The sequence below is a fragment of the Alosa sapidissima genome, chromosome 1, assembly GCF_018492685.1.
Source record: "Alosa sapidissima isolate fAloSap1 chromosome 1, fAloSap1.pri, whole genome shotgun sequence".
Taxonomy (NCBI): domain Eukaryota; kingdom Metazoa; phylum Chordata; class Actinopteri; order Clupeiformes; family Clupeidae; genus Alosa; species Alosa sapidissima.
In genome coordinates, this window is record NC_055957.1 from 55,206,304 (window position 1) to 55,231,919 (window position 25,616).

General features: G+C 37.6%; 1 protein-coding gene across 1 annotated transcript in view; it reads right to left on the reverse strand.

Annotated features, from left to right (window-relative positions):
* Positions 1 to 25,616, reverse strand: part of wls (Wnt ligand secretion mediator) — a 128,679-nt gene that overhangs the window by 50,802 nt on the left and 52,261 nt on the right. The window contains exons 5-7 of the mRNA XM_042110077.1: positions 19,808 to 19,944; positions 8,519 to 8,687; positions 6,508 to 6,605 (exon numbers count right to left, since the gene is read on the reverse strand). Of these exons, the coding sequence (XP_041966011.1) occupies positions 6,508 to 6,605; positions 8,519 to 8,687; positions 19,808 to 19,944 (404 nt within the window). The remainder of the gene's footprint in view (positions 1 to 6,507; positions 6,606 to 8,518; positions 8,688 to 19,807; positions 19,945 to 25,616) is intronic.

Genomic DNA, 25,616 nt, shown 5'->3' on the forward strand with positions numbered 1-25,616 from the left:
ATGGGTCAATGTTCCTTTATGGGGGCCACTTACTCTGCCATGACGCTCCTATTCCTAGTTACACTGAACTGATTAATTTAGTTTGAGAGAAAAAAGATAAAAGCCCACCTACACTGAAAATTGATTGGTTGATTTAGCAAAACAGGCCAGGATGCTCTCAGTCTTGGATGCGCTTCAGGCACACACGCACCACCCCTCTCTCTCTCCCTCCCTCTCAGTCGTGTGCGCGCTAAACTCAGATGCACACGCGATTTGAATTCCCGGTCTGGCTTGCGCGCTCTTGTTCGTTCTAGATTCCGGGAGATTTTATCTGATTTGCGGGCGTCAGGAAGCCGCTATCGGGAAACTCCCAGAACTTCGGGAGACTTGGGTAGAGATGCACCGATATGGAATTTTAGGGCCGATAACGATAACCGATATTTATTGGTTTGTTGTGGCCGATACCGATACGATAACCGATAATATTACTCTTGAAAAAAAATTGTGCAAAGTGATTTGGGGAATGCATTTAATAAGCATAATTTTATTGCAGTAATTTTACCTACCACCAAATGATGGACAGAACTCATAATAGTCCTCAATAGTACAGTGGGCAGTGCTTCGACTTGGCCAGCTTCACTCGCGGTCCGCGCGTGGGATCACGCGGTATCACGCGACTTTAATTTGTGTTTTTCCAGTGAGACGCTGCAACAACCCAAACAACCGGTAGATGGCTCAAGTGAGCAGGGTGTCTCGTAAAAAGAAATGGAGCCTGGAAAACCCTACACAGACTTCACTACAGACTTTAGCAGACTGGTTTAGAAATAATTTAATAGCCAGAAATATGCCTGCCCTGCCCTAATAAAGAAATATTTGGTTAACAGCGAGTGAATCCCGTTTGCAGCCGTAGAAAAAACGCAGGACAAATTAAACATTCTAATTTTCTCCGAGTGCAACGATGATAGACAGACATCATTTGGACAAAATATAGAGCATATTAACCTCCGTTGCTCAGCCAAATGCCCTCCTGTTACGTCCTGTTATCACGGAGTTACAGGTGATAAACGATTTTTGATGGTCACAAGTTTACTTCATTAGCGGTTTATTTTATTTTTTTTTATTTATATTATTATTGAGTGTTTTTCATTTAAAGGTTTGACTTCGTGCTTATTCAGTAGAGCATCCTGAATTTCCCCTCGGGAACTAACTAACTAACTAACTAACTAACTATCTATCCATCCATCCATCTAGTGCTCTCCCCAATCCCAGACATTCACATTGCATGTTTGTTTGTAATGGGTGCAACCGCGAGATGGGCTAGGCGTTTGACGGCAATGAGTTGTTAACAGACATGAACCAAGACATAGCCCAGCAGCAATCTAGGGACTGTTATTTATTGAAGGGGCCACTGGAGGAATTTTGAGTGCTTCAGTTGCAAGTTGCATGACCCTCTCTTGCCTGCTAGAAATTGTTCAATGACCCTACGACAGAATTGTTAAAAAAGACATGACCCTCCCCTGCCAATTGTCGCTGTCTTCCGCCCGCGCCACAGCCACACACTGTGATAACGTTCTTAAATCAATCTTTCCCATGAGCTTGCATGCTACCAGTACTTCATTTTCAAATGTGTTGCGCCTGTTTGCACAATTTCACAAATAATCATATGTGATTAATAATATGACAAATAATCCCTGTGCACGGGGACCGAAACAATGCATGCCAACTTTTTCCGAGTTTATCACGTATTTTAACTTTCCCCCGCTGTCTTGCCGTTTTAATGTTTTCCCGTAGAATATCCCATATTTTAATACTCTCATAACAGCCCTGCCATCGGGCCTGTCTCTGTGTTGCCCTGTTGCTACCCCTTGCCCTTCCAACAAAACAGATGTCTTCAAAACATCGTTTTCCTTGCTTGAAGCTTGAAACTTGCTTGCGAACTTAGAGTGATGTTAACCTATTTAAGTTTAACGGCGTGATTGTCGTGAGAGCACGATTCATTGGCGCTTGCATGTTCGGCCTTATGTCTACGTGCGCACCTGAGGCTACTCAGCTACAAGAGAAAGAATTTCCCCGTTTGTATGTTCACTGCAAGTTGGCCTACATACCCAAGCAGCTTTCAGCCATCTACTTTAAAAACATTTCAATTCACCCGACACTAATATATAATATGATAATATAAAAATAATATATATAATATAAATATTTGAATATAATAATATTCAAAATGTTGAAAACTATTTTGGCATAGCCTATAAAGCAGTTTAATTAAATGGAATGTTAGTTGTAAACAAACGAGCTACTTGGTGAGGCTTGGCCTCACAGATGCGCTCGTGCCTTAGATGGCAGGAAAAATCTTCATGATAGGTTTTTTTAAACTAACCACCCGATTCACGTTGGCTGGGGGGAAGGGGGGCCATCAGACATTTGTGCCCAGTTAATCCCGCCCTGTCCCCAACAAACCACACCTTCCCACCTCTGACAGCTTAAAAGAAGTCAAGAGGACTCCTTACTCACAGACCTATTCACAAACCTGCGGCATTTTGCCTTGTTTTGAAATCCTATGCAGCTACAGGAGCTTCCAATTGTGAGGAGCAATTTTGCATTGTAGGCATAACTAACGTGCAATAACGCCGCCAACAACAACCAAAACTAGGCTAATCATTGTCAACATGTAAATTAAATGTAACATTATTGTGAATCAAATTAAAATGTGTAGGCATAGTAACAGAATAATTTAATAATGTTACAAAGATACTACATCAATCCGTATGTTTCATGCTACTAGGCTGTTTTGCCTTGATTCATTTAGGCTAGGCCTTTTTATTCAGGGCCGTATTCACAAAGAATTTTAAGGCTAAAAGTAGCTCCTAACTGGCGAATTTAGGAGCAACTCCTAAAAATAATGGGCGTGTCACTCCTAACTTTAGGACTCCTAATTTTTTCACAAAAAGTAATTCACGAAGCATTTTAGACCTAAAAGTAGCACCTAAGTCTGGGACAGCTTAAGTCGAGAGGACTCCTAACTCACTAAGACCTATTCATAAACAGCTTTTTTGTGGCATTTTACGTTGCGATGTTTTGAAATGCGTAGCCTATGCGCAACAGGAGCTTCCAATCGCGAGGGAACAATTTTGCATTCATAAAAGGGATGCAATAACGCCACCAACAACAACCAAAACTACTCATTGTTAACATGTAAATGAAATAAATTTAATAATGTTGCAAAGGTAGGCTACTGCATCAATCCATAGGCCTATGTTTCATTAGGCTACTAGGCTATTTGTTTTACTCTTTATTAATTTAGGCTAGGCCTTTTTATTCAGTTATTAATCATCTTCCGTCCTTCGCACTACTTGTGTAGCGCACGCATTCTCCGACCTGTCACCTGTCACTCATCATCGGAAGAGAGGTGTTTGGAATTCCTGCATTACAATCGTCAGCCAATCAAGGTGGTCACTTCAGTCAAGCTCGTGCATGAGTAATGACGTCATCCATAGCCACGAAGACTCACTCCTAGTTTAGGAGTTGTCTGAAAGGCTTTGTGAATAACATTTAAGAGAAAACTCCAAGCTAAAATCTTTAAGTGCGATTTAGGAGTAGCCTACTCCTAGTAGCAAGATAAAAGCCTTTGTGAATAGCCTACGGCCTCAGTTATTCATCATCTTCCGTCCTTGTGTAGCGCACGCATTCTGAGACCTGTCACTCATCATCGTAAGGGAGGTGTTTGGAATCATGCCCGCGTTACAATCATCAGCCAATCAAGGTGGTCACGCTTGCCCATTTACCCAAATTAATGGTCGAATATTACTGATGATCACTGTTATTTAAGAACATGCAGTGTGCGTAGGGTACCAAAAACATCTTGCTCGTAAAAAAGCATCATAACGCACATTCTGGCGGGTCTGTTATTTACTGTAGGCTGCGCAAACCACAGACCTTTATTTTGGGCATTCATTCATTCATTCAACCTTTATTTATTTTCGGAGGGTCATTGAGGGAAGCCCTCATTTTCAAGGAGGCCGAGATTACAGAAGCGAAGCAAAGCGCTCCACAAACAAGACAACATTCGAGGCCTTCTGTTGAAGAATTTTATATAAAGCCTGCGCGAACAGTAATCCTCCTGCCCCTGATAGGCCTACCACAGCTGTGGATAGTGTGGAATGTTCAAGTAATAACACAATCCAATGTGTGTCTCAATTGTCCCCCGCTGACCACCTCACACATTTCTCTAGATTTTGCAACGAATTTACATGACACAATGCCATAAAATATGCCAGTTTTAGGACACAGAATAATGTTTGTAATGATACCAGGTAGGCCTACGTTTAACAGTAACAAGTGTAATGAGCTATTCATTGTCGAAGGTACATGGTGAAGTGAAATTCTTACTTTGGAAAACAAACATTTGCCGATATCATCGCCGATCATCAGAATATTGCAACAGATTCTGTGTTCTGGACTGCAGGTAACTTGTTAAGCCAGTGGTTCTCAAACTTTTATTTCATTCCCCACTTTGATTAAGGGGCATGACTGATGATAGTGGAGATAACGTGATATATCCCGAGGCTTTTGCAAGTCAGCATCTTCGACAGTAGGCCTAGTCTATTAAAAATATACGTTTTCGATGTCCCAAACGGAGAGCCATACTTTATTGTTTTTAACGATCTCTATGCTACTCACAAAAATGTAGGCATGGGGACATGATGAAGTAGGCTATCCAACTGTCGTGTGTTAAATTATTGTGATTACGAGCCAGTGGTTTTCAAACATTATGCGTCACTCGGACATCTAACTAAATGCAACAGGCTCAGATCGTCCTCGCATTCGCAAAATGAGGACCAGTGTTTTGTCAAATTGCAAATAGCTATTCCTTTTAACGATTTTTTTATGATAGTAGCCTATACAAAAAGCACTTCATACTATCTTAATCTTGGAATATGGGAAGGGAAGTGGCGCGTCTGCAGTCAGCCAAATATTAATGTAATTCTGCGGCATAAAGCAGATGTATTTGTTTATTGTACAGAAAAATAAAAATGACGACATGTCAAGCAGTCAATTGACTACATTGCAGTCAAGAAGTAGGGCAAATTAAGACACTTTTGATTTGCGTAGCTGCGTTACCCCCAACACTGACAATAACATAGACAGCAAATTAAGATATTTTTTCGTTTTGTGGAGCGGCACCGGTAGGCTATCAAAAGCAGATTTCGATTTTCGCTACCACCGTGTAGTCAAGCCTTAAGCCATACCCAAATACCTTAATCGAGGTAATGTTTAATTACGATTTATTTTGTTATTGAATTCGTAGGCTGGGATTCCTCTCGGTAACAATTACGTTTAAAAGGTAGCCTAGCCTCCTGCTTTTTCAGAAGGGGCGGCAGTCAGGCTACTGACAGAGCGATGTACAGTGGCAGAGCGACGCACAGTGGCTGAAAGTGGAACTAAAGCTTCACGCAGCTTCACGCCTTGTAATGCGTGACTGAAGTGGCCATTTGAAAGCGATGCCCACTGTATGGCAATCAACAACATGACAGTAGCCTAGCCCTACAGTATGTGTAGCTCCTTTAAGTGAACCCGACGTCAGTGAATTGCGAGTGAGTGGCTAGAGAGTTTGAATCGTTTTCATTTAGGACTAAACGCTCATAAACGACTCAGCTTGGAATAAGCTACAATATAGCGACCAAATCAGAGTTTGTGAGGGAAACTTAGGTTTAGTTTCAACTGCGGGTAACTGAATAAAGCTGCAACTCCTCAGACTGTATCTTATGTCTGTCTACTCTGTTGCGCACAACCTGCTGCAGCAGAAATGAAAGGAGTTAGCCCCGAAGGTTTTAATAACTTATTATGATGACCTGTCTGGAACTGAAGCACGAATGGTTAGCATATTTCTAGGTAATAATACAAAACCCAAGCTAAAGTAATGCAAATATAATACTAAAACACAATTTACAACTAGGCCTACTTATGTACTCGTCCCACTAACGAGTTTGTTTATTTATTTCCCTGACCAGCGCGGTAAAGTGCAAACACACCAGCACAAGACGGCTCTAGATAGGGCTGAGCTCCGCTCTGTTAAGGTTAAATAGCGGATCATTCACGAGAGGATTTTGAGATGACAAGAAAAAAGCAAAGAATATATCTTTTACTAAGGTAAATGACAAAAATAGTAGGCCTAACGCACAGTGACTTGGAAAAGTAACTTTAATCTGATTGCTAGAAATAATAGCGCGTTAGACTCGTTACCGAAAAAAGTGGTCAAAATACGCGTTACTTGTTGGGAGTAGGCCTACACTTTCCCATTTTCCATACGTAGCCGAACTTTAACAAATTCTGAGGAGACGAGACGTATTTTGCGGGCAGGTATTACATTTATCACAGGATTTGTAGATTTATCACTGCATAGGCTACTACCAACACCAATATCCCCCAGAAAGAACTACAACACATTGAACTAATGTTTTGAGAGCAGCATAAAAAAATACCACAAACGTTTTTAGAATATTACAATAACAGTTTGGTTCTTCTCACCTCTCACACATGTCAAAGATGAAGAGACAAAAGGAGCCAAAAACAATGGGGCCTATTTGCTTCCAGTACACAGAAAAGCGGTTCCTCTCTGTCTGGTCCTACAATAAAGAATAAATAAATCAACACTGGAATATTAGTGACTATATCAAAAGATACCATCAGATATCAGATACATCACAAACATAACAGTCCTGTTAGGTTATTTATTTGTCAATTCTTGTCAAAATGGCTAACAGCAATTGAGAAAGATAAAATGATGTCAAAATAAAACATGCATCACATGTACAGATTGTTATACTTCTATCACCATGTGCTTCAATAGTTCAATTCCTACCTTAAGGTTTTCAATTTCACCAAATTGAGGTCCTCTGCTCACACCAAGGACCTTGGCAAAGCCTTGGTTTTGGGGACACTCCTAATCATTATCCATCTCTTAATTCTCAGGAATAAGTGTTCAGTTTTGCTACTATGCTTATATTTATAAGCCCACTGCTTTCTCACAGTATCCCCATCCATCTTCATGACTAGTAACAACTATTTAAAAATAAATAGGCAATAGGCATAAAATAAACATTGTGGGCTCTAAATCAGCCATTACAAAGACCCTTTCAATTTTACCCTCTCCATAGATAGCTACACCATATGCCTCTGCCTCACCATACTACGTCCTTTCCTCACCCACACAGAGTGCAGAAATACTTCTGTTGCATTTCACATTGACTGCTGCCGTTCCATTCTGTCCTAAATAGTCCGCATAGTCTGTCTGCCTCTTCACCACCTCCATGTCTTAAACTGTCTGTCCACTAGCCACTTTACCAGTCTTCTGCCTCACCGTTTGCATACTATATTAGCACATACGCACAACCCCTCCCTCTGAGCACCTTACCTCACCTTATGCACAGAGAATCACAGGCTCAGTCCCTGCCTCAGCAATTGCAAGCACATCTTGATTGATTAATCACCCCCTATGTGGACACTGTTGATTGATTGATTAAGTTTAAGATGAAGTGTTATTTAGTATAATTTGTATTTTAGTATATTTAGTATATTTATCTTCTACTGTCCTTATTGCTTAGTTGTGTTTTTTTATATTATATACTTTTATTTCCTTTCTGCTGTTTCTGCTGAGCTCAATGCAAATCAAACCAGCTAATAGGCTAACTGAAATAACACCCATGCCAATCTCTAGGTATGGTGAAGGGTATGTGATGATGTGGGGCTATTTTAATTCCAAAGGCCAAGGTAACTTTATCAGGATGCACAGTATTCTGGATCCATGAAATAACTGGCCTTTAAAAATAAAAATCTGCCTATCTCTATGGGAATTTAACATAGGGGTGCCAATACTTATGACCCCGGTATTTTAAGGAAGAATTTATTTATTTATGATACATTATTCATTCACTAAGAAAATTGGTGTCCTTAAAGGTTAGATATTTCCTCATTTTTCACTTAAGGCATTAAGATCAATTTCCAAAAGATGATTTTATATTCCTCTTTTCAGTCAACTTTAGCATGGGTGCCAATACTTTTGGCCAGCACTGTATCCATCCATCCATCTATCTATCCATCCATCCATCCATCCATCCATCCATCCATCCATCCATCCATCCATCCATCCATTCCAATATTCTGCAGTAAGAATCATTACATTCTAACCAGCCAAACAGGCAGTACCTTGTGGGGTTATGGATGTTTGTGGAAGTTATGTGGGCAAACATGTTCAGTCCTCTGTAACCTTTCATTACAGAAATATTACTGAAGTCTGAAAAGTGGAACACATAATTTAACTTTCAAGGCAAGCATGGCGTACAACTTAAAGTACATTTATTTTCTAAGGGTTAGAAAAAGTGCATCCAAATTCAGGGATACAGGAATAGCAAACAGGAGAACGTCCTTTAAATATTAAGAAAAATGGCAGATCAAACAAAATATTATACCAGTGGTCACCAAGTCGGTTTTCATTCAAGCTGAAAATTATTTATGCTGACTTGGTTCTGGTGTTACTGACCATGAGATGTTCTCCACAGAAGATGATCCAGAAAGACAGAAGCATAGCATAGAAAATGCCCTGGCGAATATCTCCAAACAAAAGCATCCATGTCCAGTTGAAACCCACTGAAAACCATTCTACAGGAATGTTGATAAAGGTCATGGAGATCCCCAAAGCAAAGATCATCCTGTTGAGAAGAAATGAATAAAGATGTAAGACTTAGCTTGACCCATTTTTTATTACAAATAATGAGGATAAGATGAGTGCAAAAATGATCAACATGAGTAATTAAAAGACAACCAAAACTTGAGCTCCAGCAATGTGTAAAAAAAAAAAAATATATACCATTGTGGGTCATAGACATACCAGTGAAATTGTAAATGCATTCATTCAGTTTCTCATGAGCCCATCAAATTGGATTAATTCAGATCTGGTGTTAAAGGAAAACTTTTCACATAGATCTCAGTTTCTCAAGGCATATTTCTTCATCTTTAGCTTCGCCTCTGCTGAAAAGTGTCTCATAACACGCAAGTCTAATCATCTTGTAAGCTAGCCTATAGCCTACCAGGCACTAACAGACAGTAATGCACTCACTCTATACTTAAAATAAAGCCATAATGATATCCAATATTTTACAAAGTTTCAGATCAATGAGTTAAGGCCTTGACCATTTCTGGCACATTTCCTGCTTGGCCATGTGGTGGCGCTATGCCAGGCAGGCCCATTGGGTGTATATCATCATAATCATAATATATATTAACCTGAGAAGTTTCAGACCATTCATTTAATGCACTGTGACTGACACATTTCCTGTTTATGTGGTGGGATATTAAAATAAGAGCTGTCAAAATAGTGTGTTAATTTTGATTCATTAATTACAGAAACATTAACACATAAAAAATTTTTTAACGCTGATTAATCGCATTTCATAGAAACATTTGACACAGTGCAGTCTGGCTATAGTGACTGAAGGAGGCAGACGAAAAAGCACTGCTTTGAATGAAACATTTAGCCTAGGCTACCTTTTAAAAAGAACACCCAGACCAATCCTGTTGACAGGAGCATCAATCTACTATTTCTGCAGTAAGGAATTTCCGTTGCCTACCATACGAGTTCGTCAAGTCTGAAGCATCACCTTAATGCAAAGCAATACGGAGGTACGAGTTAGCAACCCACCTCTTGATGATAATAATGCTAGCCGCCATCCTGATCAACGTTAACTTTACTAGCGTAGCCTATTATTTGTTTAGACGACCAACTAACCGACAAACTCCCTTACTAAATTGACTACGTTTGTTGCACACTTGAAACAAAATGTCTTCAAAAGTATGTTGAAGATGGTTACATTTATTTCCATTCCAATAACTTCACACATTACATTTCCGTTTGCACTTATAGGCTTTTCTTCATCTCATTTTCCTACTGTTTAGTTTTTCTACATAAATTTGAACTGCTCCATTTCTTATCCTGGACTGCCACCTACTGATAAATAAAAATCTACATGTTTGAATGGCCAAAAAAAGGATAAATCGGGGGGTATGTCACATTTTACCTTGGTGTTAGGGTAGCCTACTCTGCACATGTCATTGACAGTGAGTGGTAACTTCAGTCATTTGCATTTATCATGCTAAAAATCTGACACCAGGCACTACACTGATGCCTGAGCCAAAAGGAAAATTATAATAAAAAAGAGAGAGACGTTGAACTTTAAAGTCTATAATGTTGGTTTGGCTCTTCATTGATTCACTCATCTGCCAAAATTGTTTTTAAGATATGTTCAAAGCAAAAATTGATGCATGCGATTAATTTAGATTCATTAATTACAGAGTATGTAATTAATTAGATTAATTGTTTTAAGCGATTGACAGCCCTAATTAATATCATAACATATCACAACATATCAAAAATCCCTTCACAATTTCACATCAGCGACATCTTGCCAAATTTCACATGAATCTGACAAACCATCTAGGAGGAGTATGTTAAAATTGATAATGTGACATCAGTGTAATTCTTTCTTAAATTCATTCTTTCTGTTGCCAGTTGGTGGCACTATGTCAAATATGCATTATGGGCATGTGAATATCATCATTACCATGGTATTCAATGACCTTTAAAACATTTCAAGCAATGCATGGTGAATTTATGACACATTTATTGTTTATGTTTAACCCTTTAGCCGCCAGGGTTTAAAAAATATAAATTGGATTTTTACATCAAAATTTCAAAAGGTCCTACTGTAAATGTGAAAAGCATTGAGTATGACCAGAAGTTTATGAAGGGGGTAAATTTACTCATCTAATTAGCATATTATGACGTCACTGGATGGCAACCACCGTGAATTATGCACATTTCAGTAAATACTAGATGTTGAACATATTTGAGCAGTTTTACTTTCTTTTTTTGTGATTTCACCGACATAATAAATGAACAGAAAAACAGTCACATGTAAACCAACAATAGTAAACTATCACTATAATCATAAACCCTATGCTACTATACAATAAAGTAGCCTGGTCAAATCAGTTCCATATCGCGGGTGACTTTGAAGTTCTTCAGAGCCCTATTTTTACAACCCCCTCTATACCACGTCCATTACGGACACCATCATCACTATTGTCACTGGCACCTCCAGCTATGTTGGGCAGAGGGTCGAAATAAGCATGGTATGCTTAGTGGACACTGTCGAAAAAGACGCACCTCCATTCACAGACGCTCCGTGACTATCAGTCAATAGACGATCGATCATATTCTCCAAAAGGCAGATATTCTCCTTCAAAATCAGAATAGGTGAATAACAGACCCAAGACTTCATCACACGTGAATTTTTTTTTCAATATTTGGTGTATTTCTGCTTCAATTTGTGCAAAACTAAGGCCCACATCGATTCCGCGTTATGGAGGAAATGCACGTCTTCGTGTGTTTCTTGCGTGTTTTCGCAAGCTTCCTGAAAACTTGAAAACTTTGAAAAAAAAGGTTGAGCTTGAATCGAAGCTCTGGGTGTCTGCCAACTAGTGGTCAAGAGTACAAATGAGATTTTACACTGTACTCGCGTCTATCGTCTGTTTTATTCAGTAATGACGCTTGTCGCAATATTGCGACATGGGCGGTTAGAGGGTTAAGGGTATTAAAATGGATAATTTTGCCATTTCGGCAAACTAAAACATATCAAAAAAAGCTTTGCAATTTAGAATCGACAGCATCGTGGCATCATATATACCAACATTGACATTAATTGGACCAGTCGTCTAGGAAAAGTCCGTAAAAATGTCCACAACATACAAAATCTCAATTTCCAAAGACTGACGTGTGTACCAAAAACAATAGGGCTTCTGCGCAAGATTGTCCCGGCCCTGCACTGTCGATGCTCAGGCCCTAAAAATGGAATATTTGGCTTAGTCTGCTAAGGGTTAAGGAAGTCATAGCAATGGTTTGTATAGGGCCCCCACCGCACTGGAAGTGGAGAGGATAATGTTAACGTTACAGCAGGCTAAGACAGTGTTTCCCAAACTTTTTTTTCCACTTCAGATCTAACATGAAATCACCAATATTGTTTTAGGCCACCGGTTCTCAAACTTCTCTATGCCCTTTTCTATTACTTGGATGGGATTTCTCAACATTCTACGGTAAAATATATTCATGAATTACCGTTGCAAAAATAATTACCGCCGTCAATGGCAAGGGGTTTTGTGTTGCTGATTTAAGTCTTTCATATCACTCCGCAAGTAGTCCGGTCACTTCTTGCAATGGAACTTCATTTAAAAGTGAAAGCAGACGGTTGATGTAAATAAATGTAAAGAGTCGTGCATCATGTGGAGTTTTTTTTTTTTTTTTGTTTAGGCAAGTAGCCATGTAATAAGCGGCTTATCCGCTGGCGCGTCTGGGTCCTGTTCGCCCTGTCGGGACTTATTTTCTAATAATGACCGGCGTTCTATAAATTATCCCTTACCTAACGTTACACCATTATCGTTTTTTGTTAATTACGAAAATAGACACTCTAACACACCTTATATGTGATTTTGGGAACGCTATGATGAATAGAACTGAAATAGATGATCAAAAACTCGTGACGTCAGGTCAAAACCAGGCCATTTATTTTGTGGATTTATCATTAAGTGGCAGTCTCGCTAGGTTACTCTCCGTAAACTTTACAGGCAACACTTCTCAGGTGCTGAAGGAGAAAATGAAAAAGTTATAAAAGTTACGCTATGGATGTTCTACCAGTCTGTTGTTGCCAGCGTCCTCTTCTATGCAGTAGTATGTTGGGGAGGAAGCACAAGGAAGAAGGATGCGGGGCAAATTGACAGGTTAGTAAGGAAAGCTGGCTCTGTAGTGGGAGCTGAACTGGAGTGCATCACTTCACTATCTGACAAAAGGGCCCTGAACAAACTGATCAACATCTTGGACAATGAGTGTCACCCACTCCACAGCACTATTGTTAAGCAGAAGAGCCTGATCAGCTGGAGACTTCGCTCACTGCCTTGCACAACTGACAGACTGAGAAGTCATTTGTCCCCAGGGCCATTGAACTGTTCAATGCCTCACTTGAGGGAAGAGGAGAGATAAACTTCTCTGCATAGTCTGTCTGCCTCTTCACCCCCTCCATGTTTGGTACTGTCTGTCCACTAGCCACTTTTACCACTGTCTTTATGCCTCACTGTTTGCGTGCTATATTAGCACATATGCATAACCCCCCCCCCCCTCCCCCTCCATGCCACAGCCGAACTGTGGCCACACTTATACTTATAAATTTTCTTAAATAGTTAAGTATATAGATATATAGACTTTACTTTACTTCTGCATTGTTGCACTTACTCATTTGCACTATCACCATTACCACTATCACCATGACACTCATTCACACAGAGCACCTTATCATACCTTACTATGCACAGAGAATCACAGGCTCAGTCCCTGCCTCAGTCATTGCAAGCGCCTCTAATTGATTAAATCACCACTATGTGGATTCTGTTTTTAGAATTGATTTAGATTAAGTGTTAGTTAGTATAATTTGTATTTTAGTATATTTAGCATATTCTTTATCTTCTACTGTCCTTATTGCTTAGTTGTGTTTTTATATTATATACTTTAACTAGAAAAGCATTTCCTGAAGGAAATATAGTGCATAAAAATGCAAAAATATGATGAGTTTATATGGTTAAATTATTTGCTTGGTAGATAAGGTTTAAATATAGTTGGAATGACTGAACAGTTAAATATGTTGATAATTTAAATGTTTAAATTATTTAGGTAGATAGTTGACGATAACTAACAGTTGGAATAGCTCCAATGTTTGCTAGCAGTTATGCTAACTATGTTAACAAAGATAATAATGCTAACCACGTTAATATGCTAATTAGCATGCTAACAATGTTAAAATGTTAACTATGCTAACCATGTGACTTAGCTAACCTAGCTTATCATTTTTAATAGATATGCTAAAAATGCTAACTAGCATGTTAACTATGCTAACCATGTTACTTAACTAACTTAGCTAATCATTTTTAGCAGTTTTGCTAAAAATGCTAACATGCTAACTATGCTAACCATGTTACTTAGCTAACTTAGCTAATCATTTTTTGTAGTTATGCCAACAATGCTAACTACCATGCCAACTATACTAACCATGTTACTTAGCTAACCTAGCTAACCATTTTTAGCACTTATGCTAACTAGCATGCTAACTATGTTAACCATGTTACTTAGCTAATCATTTTTAGCAGTTTTGTTAAAAATGCTAACAATGTTAGCAATGCTAACTATGCTAATCATGCTAACTAGCTACAGTGGGTAGGAGTCATAGTTGATGACAAGTAACAGTTACAATGGCTGAACAGTTTAAAAGTTCAACAGTTAAAAAGTTCAGTAGTTTAAAGGGTTAAATTGTTTAACAGTGAAATATTGTAGTGAGGACTTTTATTTTAAAACAGTTTTTGGCAGAGGAAGTAGTTGAACAGGATGTGTAGTCTTAATAGGGCCAGTTTGTGTGCTTAAAGCCTGAGACTGGCAGTTGATCCAGGTGGCCTGAACACCTGCCATAGGATTCTAATTGCTGTGATGTCATAAAGGCCCAATGTTAAGTCAATGGGGAAATTTTGAGTAGTTTTTAATTAATAGTTTAAAAAGTATAAAAGTTACAAAGATGAAAAATACAAAGCCCCCATGTCCTAAGTAAGACCTACGCGAGGCAGTTTGAATGAAGTGTCTACGTTAAACGGTTGAAGCTGCATTAAATGCGTTAGAAGAAGAAGAAGAATCAGAAGAAGAAGAAAAAGCCTTGGAATAACAGTACAGTGCATTTTCATGCACTGTAATTACAGTGCATGAAAATGCACTGTACTGTTCTTCCTAGGCTTCTTATTACAGTGCATGGAAATGCACTGTACTGTTCTTCCTAGGCTTCTTCTTATTATTATTACAGTGCATGAAAATGCACTGTACTGTTATTCCAAGGCATTTTATTATTATTACAGTGCATGAAAATGCACTGTACTGTTATTCCAAGGCTTTTTACAGTGCATGAAAATGCACTGTACTGTTCTTCCTAGGCTTCTTCTTATTACAGTGCATGAAAATGCACTGTACTGTTCTTCCTAGGCTTCTTCTTATTCTTCTTCTTCTTCTAACGCATTTAATGCAGCTTCAACCGTTTAACGTAGAAACTTCATTCAAACTATGTTACGTAGGTCTTACTTAGGACATGGGTGCTATGTATTTTTCAACTTTGTAACTTTTATACTTTTTAAACTATTAATTAAAAACTATCAAAATTTCCCCATTGACTTAACATTATGATTATGACATCACAATACGGCCGTTAAGCAATTAGAATCCTATGGCAGGTGTTCGGGCCACCTGGACCAACTGCCAGTCTCAGGCTTTAAGCATACAAACTGGCCCTATTAAGACTACACATCCTGTTCAACTGCTTCCTCTGCCAAAAACTGTTTCAAAATAAAAGTCCTCACTATAATATTTTACTGTTAAACAATTTAACCCTTTAAACTACTGAACTTTTTAACTGTTCAGCCATTGTAACTGTTACTTGTCATCAACTATGACTCCTACCCACTGTAGCTAGTTAGCTAAGTTAGCTAAGTAGCATGGTTAGCATAGTTAGCATGCTAGCATGCTAGCATGCTAATTAGCATTTTTAACAAAACTGCTAAAAACGATTAGCTAAGTTAACTAAGTAACGTGGTTAGCATAGTTAGCATGCTAGCGCTAGCATGTTAGCATACTAGTTAGCATTTTTATCAAAACTGCTAAAAACGATAAGCTAAGTTAGCTAAGTAACATGGTTAGCATAGTTAGAATGCTAGCATGTTAGCATGCTAGTTAGCATAGTAACTTTGTTAACATTATTATGTTTTTTTAACATAGTTAGCATAACTGCTAGCAAACATTAGAGCCATTCCAAGTGTCAGTTATCGTCAACTATCTACCTAAATAATTTAACCATTTAAACTATCCACTTATTTAACCGTTCAATCATTCCAACTATATTAAACCTTATCTACCAAGTAAATCATTTACCTATATAAACTATCCACCTATTTAACTGTTCAGTCATGCCAACTATATTAAACCTAATCTACCTAGCAACCAATATAGTTTGTTTTTACTCTGTATGATATTTTACATGATATTTTTGCATTTTCATGCACTGTATTTCCTTCAGGAAATGCTTTTCTAGTTCTTCTTCTTCTAATGCGTTTAATGCAGCTTCAACCGTTTAACGTAGAAACTTCATTCAAACTATGTTACGTAGGTCTTACTTAGGACATGGGTGCTATGTATTTTTCAGCTTTGTAACTTTTATACTTTTTAAACTATTAATTAAAAACTAGTCAAAATTTCCCCATAGACTTAACATGGGCTGATGACATCACAATAGAGCCGTTAAGCAATTAGAATCCTGGCAGGTGTTCGGGCCACCTGGACCAACTGCCAGTCTCAGGCTTTAAGCAAAGATCCTTGATTACTAGCAAGATAGAGCAACGTAATTCGTTACTATGGGAGCAAAACAGGACAGTTCCGGTCTGCATAAGTGGGAGTGTCACCTTACGTCACTAAATAAACTTTCTCTCTTAATAAGCAATAAGAACAGATAAACATAATTGTGTTCACAGTATTATTGTCTATAATCATGTATGATACCAATGAATCATTCTTTAGGACATGATATGAATAATTTAATTAGTCATGTGAACCGAGCTAGCTAACGCTAGCGTAAAATGCTATACAAGTGGATGGGAGTAGCTATGGCAATACAGCTATGCGCTAACAAGTGACTAGTAGTTGAAGGACTTCGCTGAAACTTAATATACTGTTGCAAATTCACTTGAGTATAAACTATCCACTTTAACTAATGTCAGTAATGTTATTCAGCTAGTTGTCATTTCAAAGAAATTACACTTCTCCGTTTAAAATGTTACCTTAGCTAAGAGGCTAGCTAGCATGCTAACAACCGGACAGTAACTGGCAGCAGCATGGTCTGATATTAAGTTATTTTATGACAAATCCGAATCACTAAAAATTACACTTTTAGGCTTGAAATGATCCCAAACACTTACAGATTATGACAACATTTTCCAAAGAAACCTCAACAAATCCAGAAAGACATAATGACCAATTTATTGGTAAAATTCCACAAGTCTCCATTGACATTAGTGCAGCGAGGGTTTACTCTGGTCTGCATAAAGGGGGATTCCCCCCCCTCCCCCTTGCAATAATCGAACGCGGAAATTGTCGAACGTTTGCGCCTCTCGCTCCGCTTTAACCCTCTCTGCTTTAAGCATACAAACTGGCCCTATTAAGACTACACATCCTGTTCAACTGCTTCCTCTGCCAAAAACTGTTTCAAAATAAAAGTCCTCACTATAATATTTTACTGTTAAACAATTTAACCCTTTAAACTACTGAACTTTTTAACTGTTCAGCCATTGTAACTGTTACTTGTCATCAACTATGACTCCTACCCACTGTAGCTAGTTAGCTAAGTTAGCTAAGTAACATAGTTAGCATGCTAGCATTTTAGCATGCTAGTTAGCATTTTTAGCAAAACTACTAAAAACGATTAGCTATGTTAGCTAAGTAACATGGTTAGCATAGTTAGCATGCTAACATGTTAGCATGCTAGTTAGCATTTTAGCAAAACTACTAAAAACGATTAGCTATGTTAGCTAAGTAATGTGGTTAGCATAGTTAGCATGCTAACATATTAGCATGCTAGTTAGCATTTTTAACATAACTGCTAAAAACGATTAGCTAAGTTAGCTAAGTAACGTGGTTAGCATAGTTAGCATGCTAACATATTAGCATGCTAGTTAGCATTTTTAGCAAAACTGCTAAAAATGATTAGCTAAGTTAGCTAAGTCACATGGTTAGTATAGTTAGCATGCTAGCATGCTAGTTAGCATTTTTAGCAAAACTGTACTAACCATGTGACTTAGCTAACTTAGCTAATCATTTTTAGCAAAACTGCTAAAAATGATTAGCTAAGTTAGCTAAGTCACATGGTTAGTATAGTTAGCATGCTAGTTAGCATAACTGCTAAAAATGATTAGCTAAGTTAGCTAAGTCACATGGTTAGCATACTTAACATTTTAACATTGTTAACATGCTAGTTAGCATAGTAACTTGGTTAACATTATTATCTTTGTTAACATAGTTAGCATAACTGCTAGCAAACATTAGAGCCATTCCAACTGTCAGTTATCGTCAACTATCTACCTAAATAATTTAACCATTTAAACTATCCACCTATTTAACTGTTCAGTCATTCCAACTATATTAAACCTCATCTACTTAGCAACCAATATAGTTTGTTTTTACTCTGTATGATATTTTACATCATATTTTTGCATTTTCATGCACTGTATTTCCTTCAGGAAATGCTTTTCTAGTTATTATTATTCTTCTAACGCAGTTAATGCAGCTTCAACCGTTTAACGTAGAAACTTCATTCAAACATTGACGCGTAGGTCTTAATTAGGACATGTGGGCTTTGTATTTTTCATCTTTGTAACTTTTATACTTTTTAAACTATTAATTAAAAACTAATCAAAATTTCCCCACTGACTTAACATTATGATTATGACATCACAACACGGCCGTTAAGCAATTAGAATCCTATGGCAGGTGTTCGGGCCACCTGGATCAACTGCCAGTCTCAGGCTTTAAGCATACAAACTGGCCCTATTTAGACTACACATCCTGTTCAACTGCTTCCTCTTCCAAAAACTGTTTCAAAATAAAAGTCCTCACTACAATATTTCACTGTTAAACAATTTAACCCTTTAAACTACTGAACCTTTTAACTGTTCAGCCATTGTAACTGTTACTTATCATCAACTATGACTCTTACCCACTGTAGCTAGTTAGCATGGTTAGCATGATAGCTAATCATTTTTAGCCGTTTTGTTAAAAATGCTAACAATGTTAGCAATGCTAAGTTAGCTAAGTAACATGGTTAGCATAGTTAACATGCTAGTTAGCATTTTTAACAAAACTGCTAAAAATGATTAGCTAAGTTAGCTAAGTAACATGGTTAATATAGTTAGCATGCTAACATGTTAGCATGCTAGTTAGCATAACTACTAAAAAATATCCACCTATTTAACTGTTCAGTCATTCCAACTATATTAAACCTCATCTACTTAGCAACCAATATAGTTTGTTTTTATTCTGTATGATATTTTACATTTTCATGCACTGTCAAATGTCAGGGGTTGTGGAACCTCAGGTGTCATTACCGCTTGCGGCTATATTTTTAGATACGTCATTTGATTTAACACATTTCTGAGAACTTAAATTCATACTGCACTAATTAAATTATGTTGAAATAAAGTGACAAGCCTTTACTTAAACTTTTGAGTTGTATTCCAAAATGTCAAACCACAAAGAGTTATCCTGCTCTATTGTTGAAGTAAACTGGACAGAAAAAAATAGTTGGTTATTCTACTCATTTCACCCTCTGGGAATAACTTTGACATGCTCCGATATTTATAATCAGTTCGTGGTCTAGTGATCTAGGCCTAGGTCTGGAGTTGTGTAATGGCCAAAAGCTGTGGGTTTGATACCACAGGCTCCAAGGTGAAACTGTGATGAAGAAAAAAAAATAGTTAAGACTTGTCTGGTTTGTAAAGTGTTTGATGGGGATTTATTATGGCAACTCCATAGCACTTTAAGTCCGAGAAGAGTTTGAAACGTCACTAATAAAAAGGGAATGTCTCACTTTATTGTAACATAATAACTTGAAACAATAAAAGTAAACAATACATAATCATAATCACCACAACTTACTTTTCCAGGAGGACAGGAGGACGTGTCATCAAAGTGATTCGTCTCCAGTACCAAATCATGATGATGAGAATACTGGGTGTCAGAAAAGTCTTCATCGCAAACCACACCTGTGTGAAGCCACCATTCTGATGGATTCCCTAAAAGGACAAATGCCCATGAATCAGTTCCTGAAGCCTCAGAAATTTAAAATGATTTTGCACTTCAATTTCAGAAGTTGCAGGGTATTTTTCTGATTATTAGAAGAATATGTCTCTATAACCAAAATCAATGCCTCAGCGGAATTATCACACTATTTAAGTTATGGTTATGGGATTTGGCAGACGCTTTTGTCCAAAATGACATACAAATACAAAACAATATAATACTTCAATTTAACAGGGAACAATTTAAGATGTTGGTCAGACTGTATGTAGGAGAAAAATAAACAATAATGTCAATTCAATCAATAGCCTAATTAAATAAACAATGAAAATGAAGGAAAATAGCAATAATAAACAATAATGCCCATTCAATCAATAACATAACAACAATAGCGTGGTAAGACTGCATTAAGGAAAATATCAATAATAAACAACAATGTCAAATGAAGCAACAGCCTAATGAAAATAACTATGTGAATAGGTTAAACATCTAAATAATGTAGTAGCTTCCCAATAATGCAATAACTCCCAACAATGTAATACAAATCTCCTCTTCACTTGTAAAAACTGTAATAAGACCTGATAATGTAATAACTTCCCAATAATACAATAAAATGCCTTTATTAGATGAATAGGAGGTATTATTGTTTTTTTGCTGAACCTAATACATATCCAATATTGTAATAACTTGATCAAAGTGGCAACAAATAACTAGAAAACGTAATTCCGAGGAATTATCAGTCCATGAAAATGCAAAACATATGATGTAAAATATACAGTGTTAAAACAGATAATGTAGAGATAGTTACAATGCTTTTGCTTAAGTAGACATGGTTGTTGAAATGCTAAATAATGCTGTTTCTATGATTCTTAAGAAATATTTTGGATATTTTGGATTTTATGAGTTGTATCTCCTGGGATACGTTGCCCTATTAAGGTATAAAAATAATCAAATTGGTGAACTTTTCCATTTCTCATTTGATACATATAACTGATAAAATCTTGCTTTCCTTCATCATTTATGTCATAAATACTATTTTTTAAATGAATTTCATATTATTTTTTATCAAATTCTACTATATATATAATGGAGATGACATCTCATCGGATGTTCTGAATTTACGCTCTTTTTACCGTTGACAGGGCTTTTTCGCAGAAGTACACACAAAGTTATTAAATGAGATAATTTGGCAATTTGGCAGTAATTGTGTAAATTCATTTGGCTTTTATTTTTGATTTACCAAAATGGCAGCAAAATATAGCCTGTACATACTCAAACAGTGTTATGCTATGTGTATAACAAGGGAACTTTGCAGGGAGCCATCCATACCAAGACCTTAACAGTCACCGCCCACTCAGGTTTCGGAAGTAATAATCTAATTCATATTCTCCTTTGAGAACTGGATTATAAAATCATGAAAAAAAAAAAAAAAAAACCATCCAATGTAGACTTAAAACCTATTTTATACAGTCTAAGGTTAAAATCAGCTATGGCATGATCAAGCAATTATATATACTCATATAGAACCTCACAGGTCTATGTGTGGCTATCCAGTGAAAACTGTTTTGCTTACATTTTAGTGGAAATTACTTAATGTAAACTGTGGAGTAAGTCATCTTGTCTTACAGTCAAAAATAAGTGTGTTAAACTATCATTAGGTTGGCAAACATTGGAAAATGCATTATTCGCAATAGCTGATCATGGGATTAGTAGTTCCTTCGATTGGAAATTAAATAATTACATATTGTATACATATGTATAATATAATGTATTTTTGTTGTTTTTCCTATTAGTTTTTGTTTTGCATAAAATTAAATGTTGTACGATCACGATTCACACCATAGCTGGTCAGCCTAAGGCCAGGCCTAAAACACTTTATATAGATTTTTCCAGACATCAAATGGGGAACTTACATCCAGTACCTGACCCCTTAGGGAGGTAGGTGGTGACTTGAGTTCTATAAGGTACTGCTCATTGGTTAAGCTGGTTGGCCTGCTCACTTCAGTAAATATGCCCAAATGTCCCTCAATTTAAGCACAGTCACCTAAATTCCTTAGCTTTTTTAGGCATTTGTTCCATAGCCTCTTCTTCCTCCTCCTCCTCAGCAGAACTATTCAGTCTCTAGTTCTATCTCTCAATTCTACCTGATTATCCTCATCTTCATCACTAGTGCCTATGCCTGAAGAGTGTTCAGGGATCTCCTCCATCACGCTCATTCGCTCGCTCTTCTATTCACCTTTCGGTTGCCATAAAATGAGCTAACTGTGATACCCTGAAGGGCAATATATGGTTGTACCGTCATGATGTACATACCTGTACATAATAACATCTCTTTTTGCAGTGTATATTAGCATATCTTCCTGTTTAAAACTACATTTTCAATACTACACAGAATTCCCATTGACCAAATTTTATACCCTAATCTGGCAATGTATCTTGGGGGATACATACATTTCAAAGTTACTAAACTAAGTCCACAAACACAGTTAGGCTTTTTTTTTCTTTATCAATATATTTAGACAATAATCATAATCAGTTATACGAGTTAATATGAATTGAAAATAACTATGATTTACATGTAATTACTCACCACTTGGTTAGCATGTGTGCTACCGCTGGCGGCCATTTTTATTTCTGACCAAGCTAACTAGATAATGACAAACAACCTGAACCAAGTCATGTGACCTACAGACTGATAACAGACAGGACTTTTGATCAATCATAACTTGATTTGGATTTTTATTTAGAAATGCCCCCCAGAGGATGTGAAAAAGTATGTATATCCTGGTGCACGTTGCCTATTTAAGGGTTAAAGGTGCTCTAAGCGATGCTGGGTAACATCACTTCTGTTGATTTTCAAACAAAACAGAGAGCTTAACTTGCTACTTCCTTGCTACTTGCTTACCTGATACAACTATAAAATGGCAAGGTGACCAGTAACTACAGCAGACGACTCCCCCTGGCAGGGGCGTAGCCAAAAATTATAATTAAGGTGTGCCTGTGAGATTTTAAGTGGCCTCAACCCAGTAAAAGTGAGGGGCACAGACATTTGACAGATGGGACGCAAATGACCTGGAAATGTAAACACTATACTGTATAGCCTACCAGTGCTCTTCAAAATTAATGTGATTGCAAAATGACAATCAAAAACCGCATGTTAAAATCTGCTACTCGCAAGAATAATTCACTTTCAGAGGCTGCACCATAATTCATTTTAAAACTTAAATGTAGATCTAATTAGAAAAAATAAGCCATAAGCTATTTGAAGTTAGAATGAAAAACACAGAATGCAGTACCTATTTTAGAGATGGGTTTTAATTGTAGGTCTACAAATTAACACGTGAACTAAGCTTTGTTTATTTATTGGCAAAGACTGTCTAACTCAGGGATGGGCAACTTTGATGATAGAGAGGGCCACGAATATTTTCTTGTCGCTGTCAAGGGCCAGATGTGACCGCGCACATCCACCACTGGGATATCAGTAATCAGGAGTAGGCCTATTAAATATATACTGTATACAATATGTCTGTACAGTTTATTAAACCAACATGTATTAATTTAATATTTTCTATACTCAAATGCATTTTTAATATTGCTTCTATTCATCAATGAACTTGAAATAAACTAAAAAATATTACACATTCACAATAAACCTTTTTTCCACTGTAATGGGTAATAGTGGCTCTTGTAAGAAGTCTCTGATGTTCGTGTATCTCTCCCAGGGTTCCCACAAGTCAAATGTAAAATTCTATGACTTTCCCCTGACAAAAATCCTGAATTTCCATGACCAATCTGGAAATTTAAAAAAGGGCATAAAAAACAGGTAGGGCTAATTACAACCACTCAAGCAAGTAGTAACACAATAAACACCAATGCTGTGTGTAAATATATAATGTATTTTGGCAAGTCAATTTTCAACTCCAACAAAATTCCTTGAAAGGTGAATCAGATATAATTCCCTGATGTTCCATGTCTGGAATAGACTTTATTAAAATGCTGATATTCCTGAAATTCCATGACAAGTGTGGGGACCCTGCTTTACGTTGAGGTCGGCTACGATAGCGGCTGTACAGCAGCTCCGATTCTAAGCATAGCCTACTAAACACATAAGTTGACGTTTTCTTTATAAACCGCTCTCTGTATCTCTTCCTCACTGGCTGTAGTGAAGAAAGCTCGACTCCGCTGGATTTTTTATCTATTTTTTTTTATATAGGAAGAGCCCCTATCGGTGGACCGAATCATTACAATAAGGATCCGGTTCAGATGTGCACTGTGAAACAAACATTTTAATGACATTTCAAAATTGATCCGCGGGCCGCACTAAGTGAGGAGGAGAGCCGCATGGTCCGCGGGCCGCCAGTTGCCCATCCCTGGTCTAACTGATTTGCCGAAGTAAGCTATTAATGCTTGGGAAAATATCCTTTGAACAGACGTCAAGAACCACGATCAGTGAGGAACAGAAGTTACCAGCACTTACTTTACTCTTCATTTGCTGTGCAGTCATTTTAGGGTCTCCGATGGTGCGTCCATAACGCGCGCTGGCTGCGTTTTAACGGGTGCAATGTGAGGCTAGTGCAAGACGGCAGGGCTTGAATTTAAACATGGAAACAATTTCATCATACAGTAGCTTGCTACTAGGATAAGCTATTATGTTTGGTTTGGCAGGTTAGAATGATAAGAATGGACAAAGTGATGGTAAGCGTTAAAGTGGGAAATATTTTAGGTGTGCCAGGCCGACGATAGGGTGTTAAGCTAATAGTTAATTTCTTCGTTTTAATATTGGGGCATCTGGGAAATGCATGGAGTTGCCTTAATTTATTTAGAGAGTGAATAAACTTGTGAAACAGTATCGCCATGTATTCTATTTATTTCAACAATGTAACTATTCTAAATACCAACTATTTAAATTGTAACTAACAGAATACAGTTACTCATAATTTGTATTCTTTGTACGCCGGTACATGTATTCCGTTACTCGCCAACACTGCTCGGAACACGGCGAAGCGATTGCAACGGCGAGTGTACGTTCTGCGCGTGCGCGAGGCGTAATACATTTCCGTAACAGCAAGCGGCGCTAAAAGATTCAGAGCCGGAAAGATTGTGTAGTACTTATTAATTTCAATTAAATATCACTTATAGAGCGCCAAAACATTGCACATGTCTCATGGCGCTTTACAGAGCGTTAAACAATCTAATCAGAGAAGGCCCATGAGTAACAGGGGCGAGGACAGGGCTGGACTGGCCATCTTGCATACCAGGCATTTTCCCGGTGGGCCAGCATACCTTTTGGGCCGATCGAATTAAATTAGTATTTGTTATCGTTATTTTAAAACATGGGCAACAATCGAAATCGGCCCAAAGCAAGGACAGTCAGCGGCCCATTGGTACAATTTCTATACTGACATTTAGACAGGCCCAATGACAACTCTTACCACGTCCCACCCCTCCCACATTGGCTCAAAGACAAAATTCAGTGAGTGCGTCAAAATGGATAAATGAAGTGCATACAGAAGTTGCGGCAGGTAAAGACAGGATGTTAATTGTGCAGAAATGTGCTGTACCCGACATTCAGGTAGCCTATGTCAGCAACAGTTTGAACTTCAGTGAGGAGAGGTAAGCAAACGTAGACTATTACATGGCAGAGGGACAAGTGATCAGAAGGAGAATG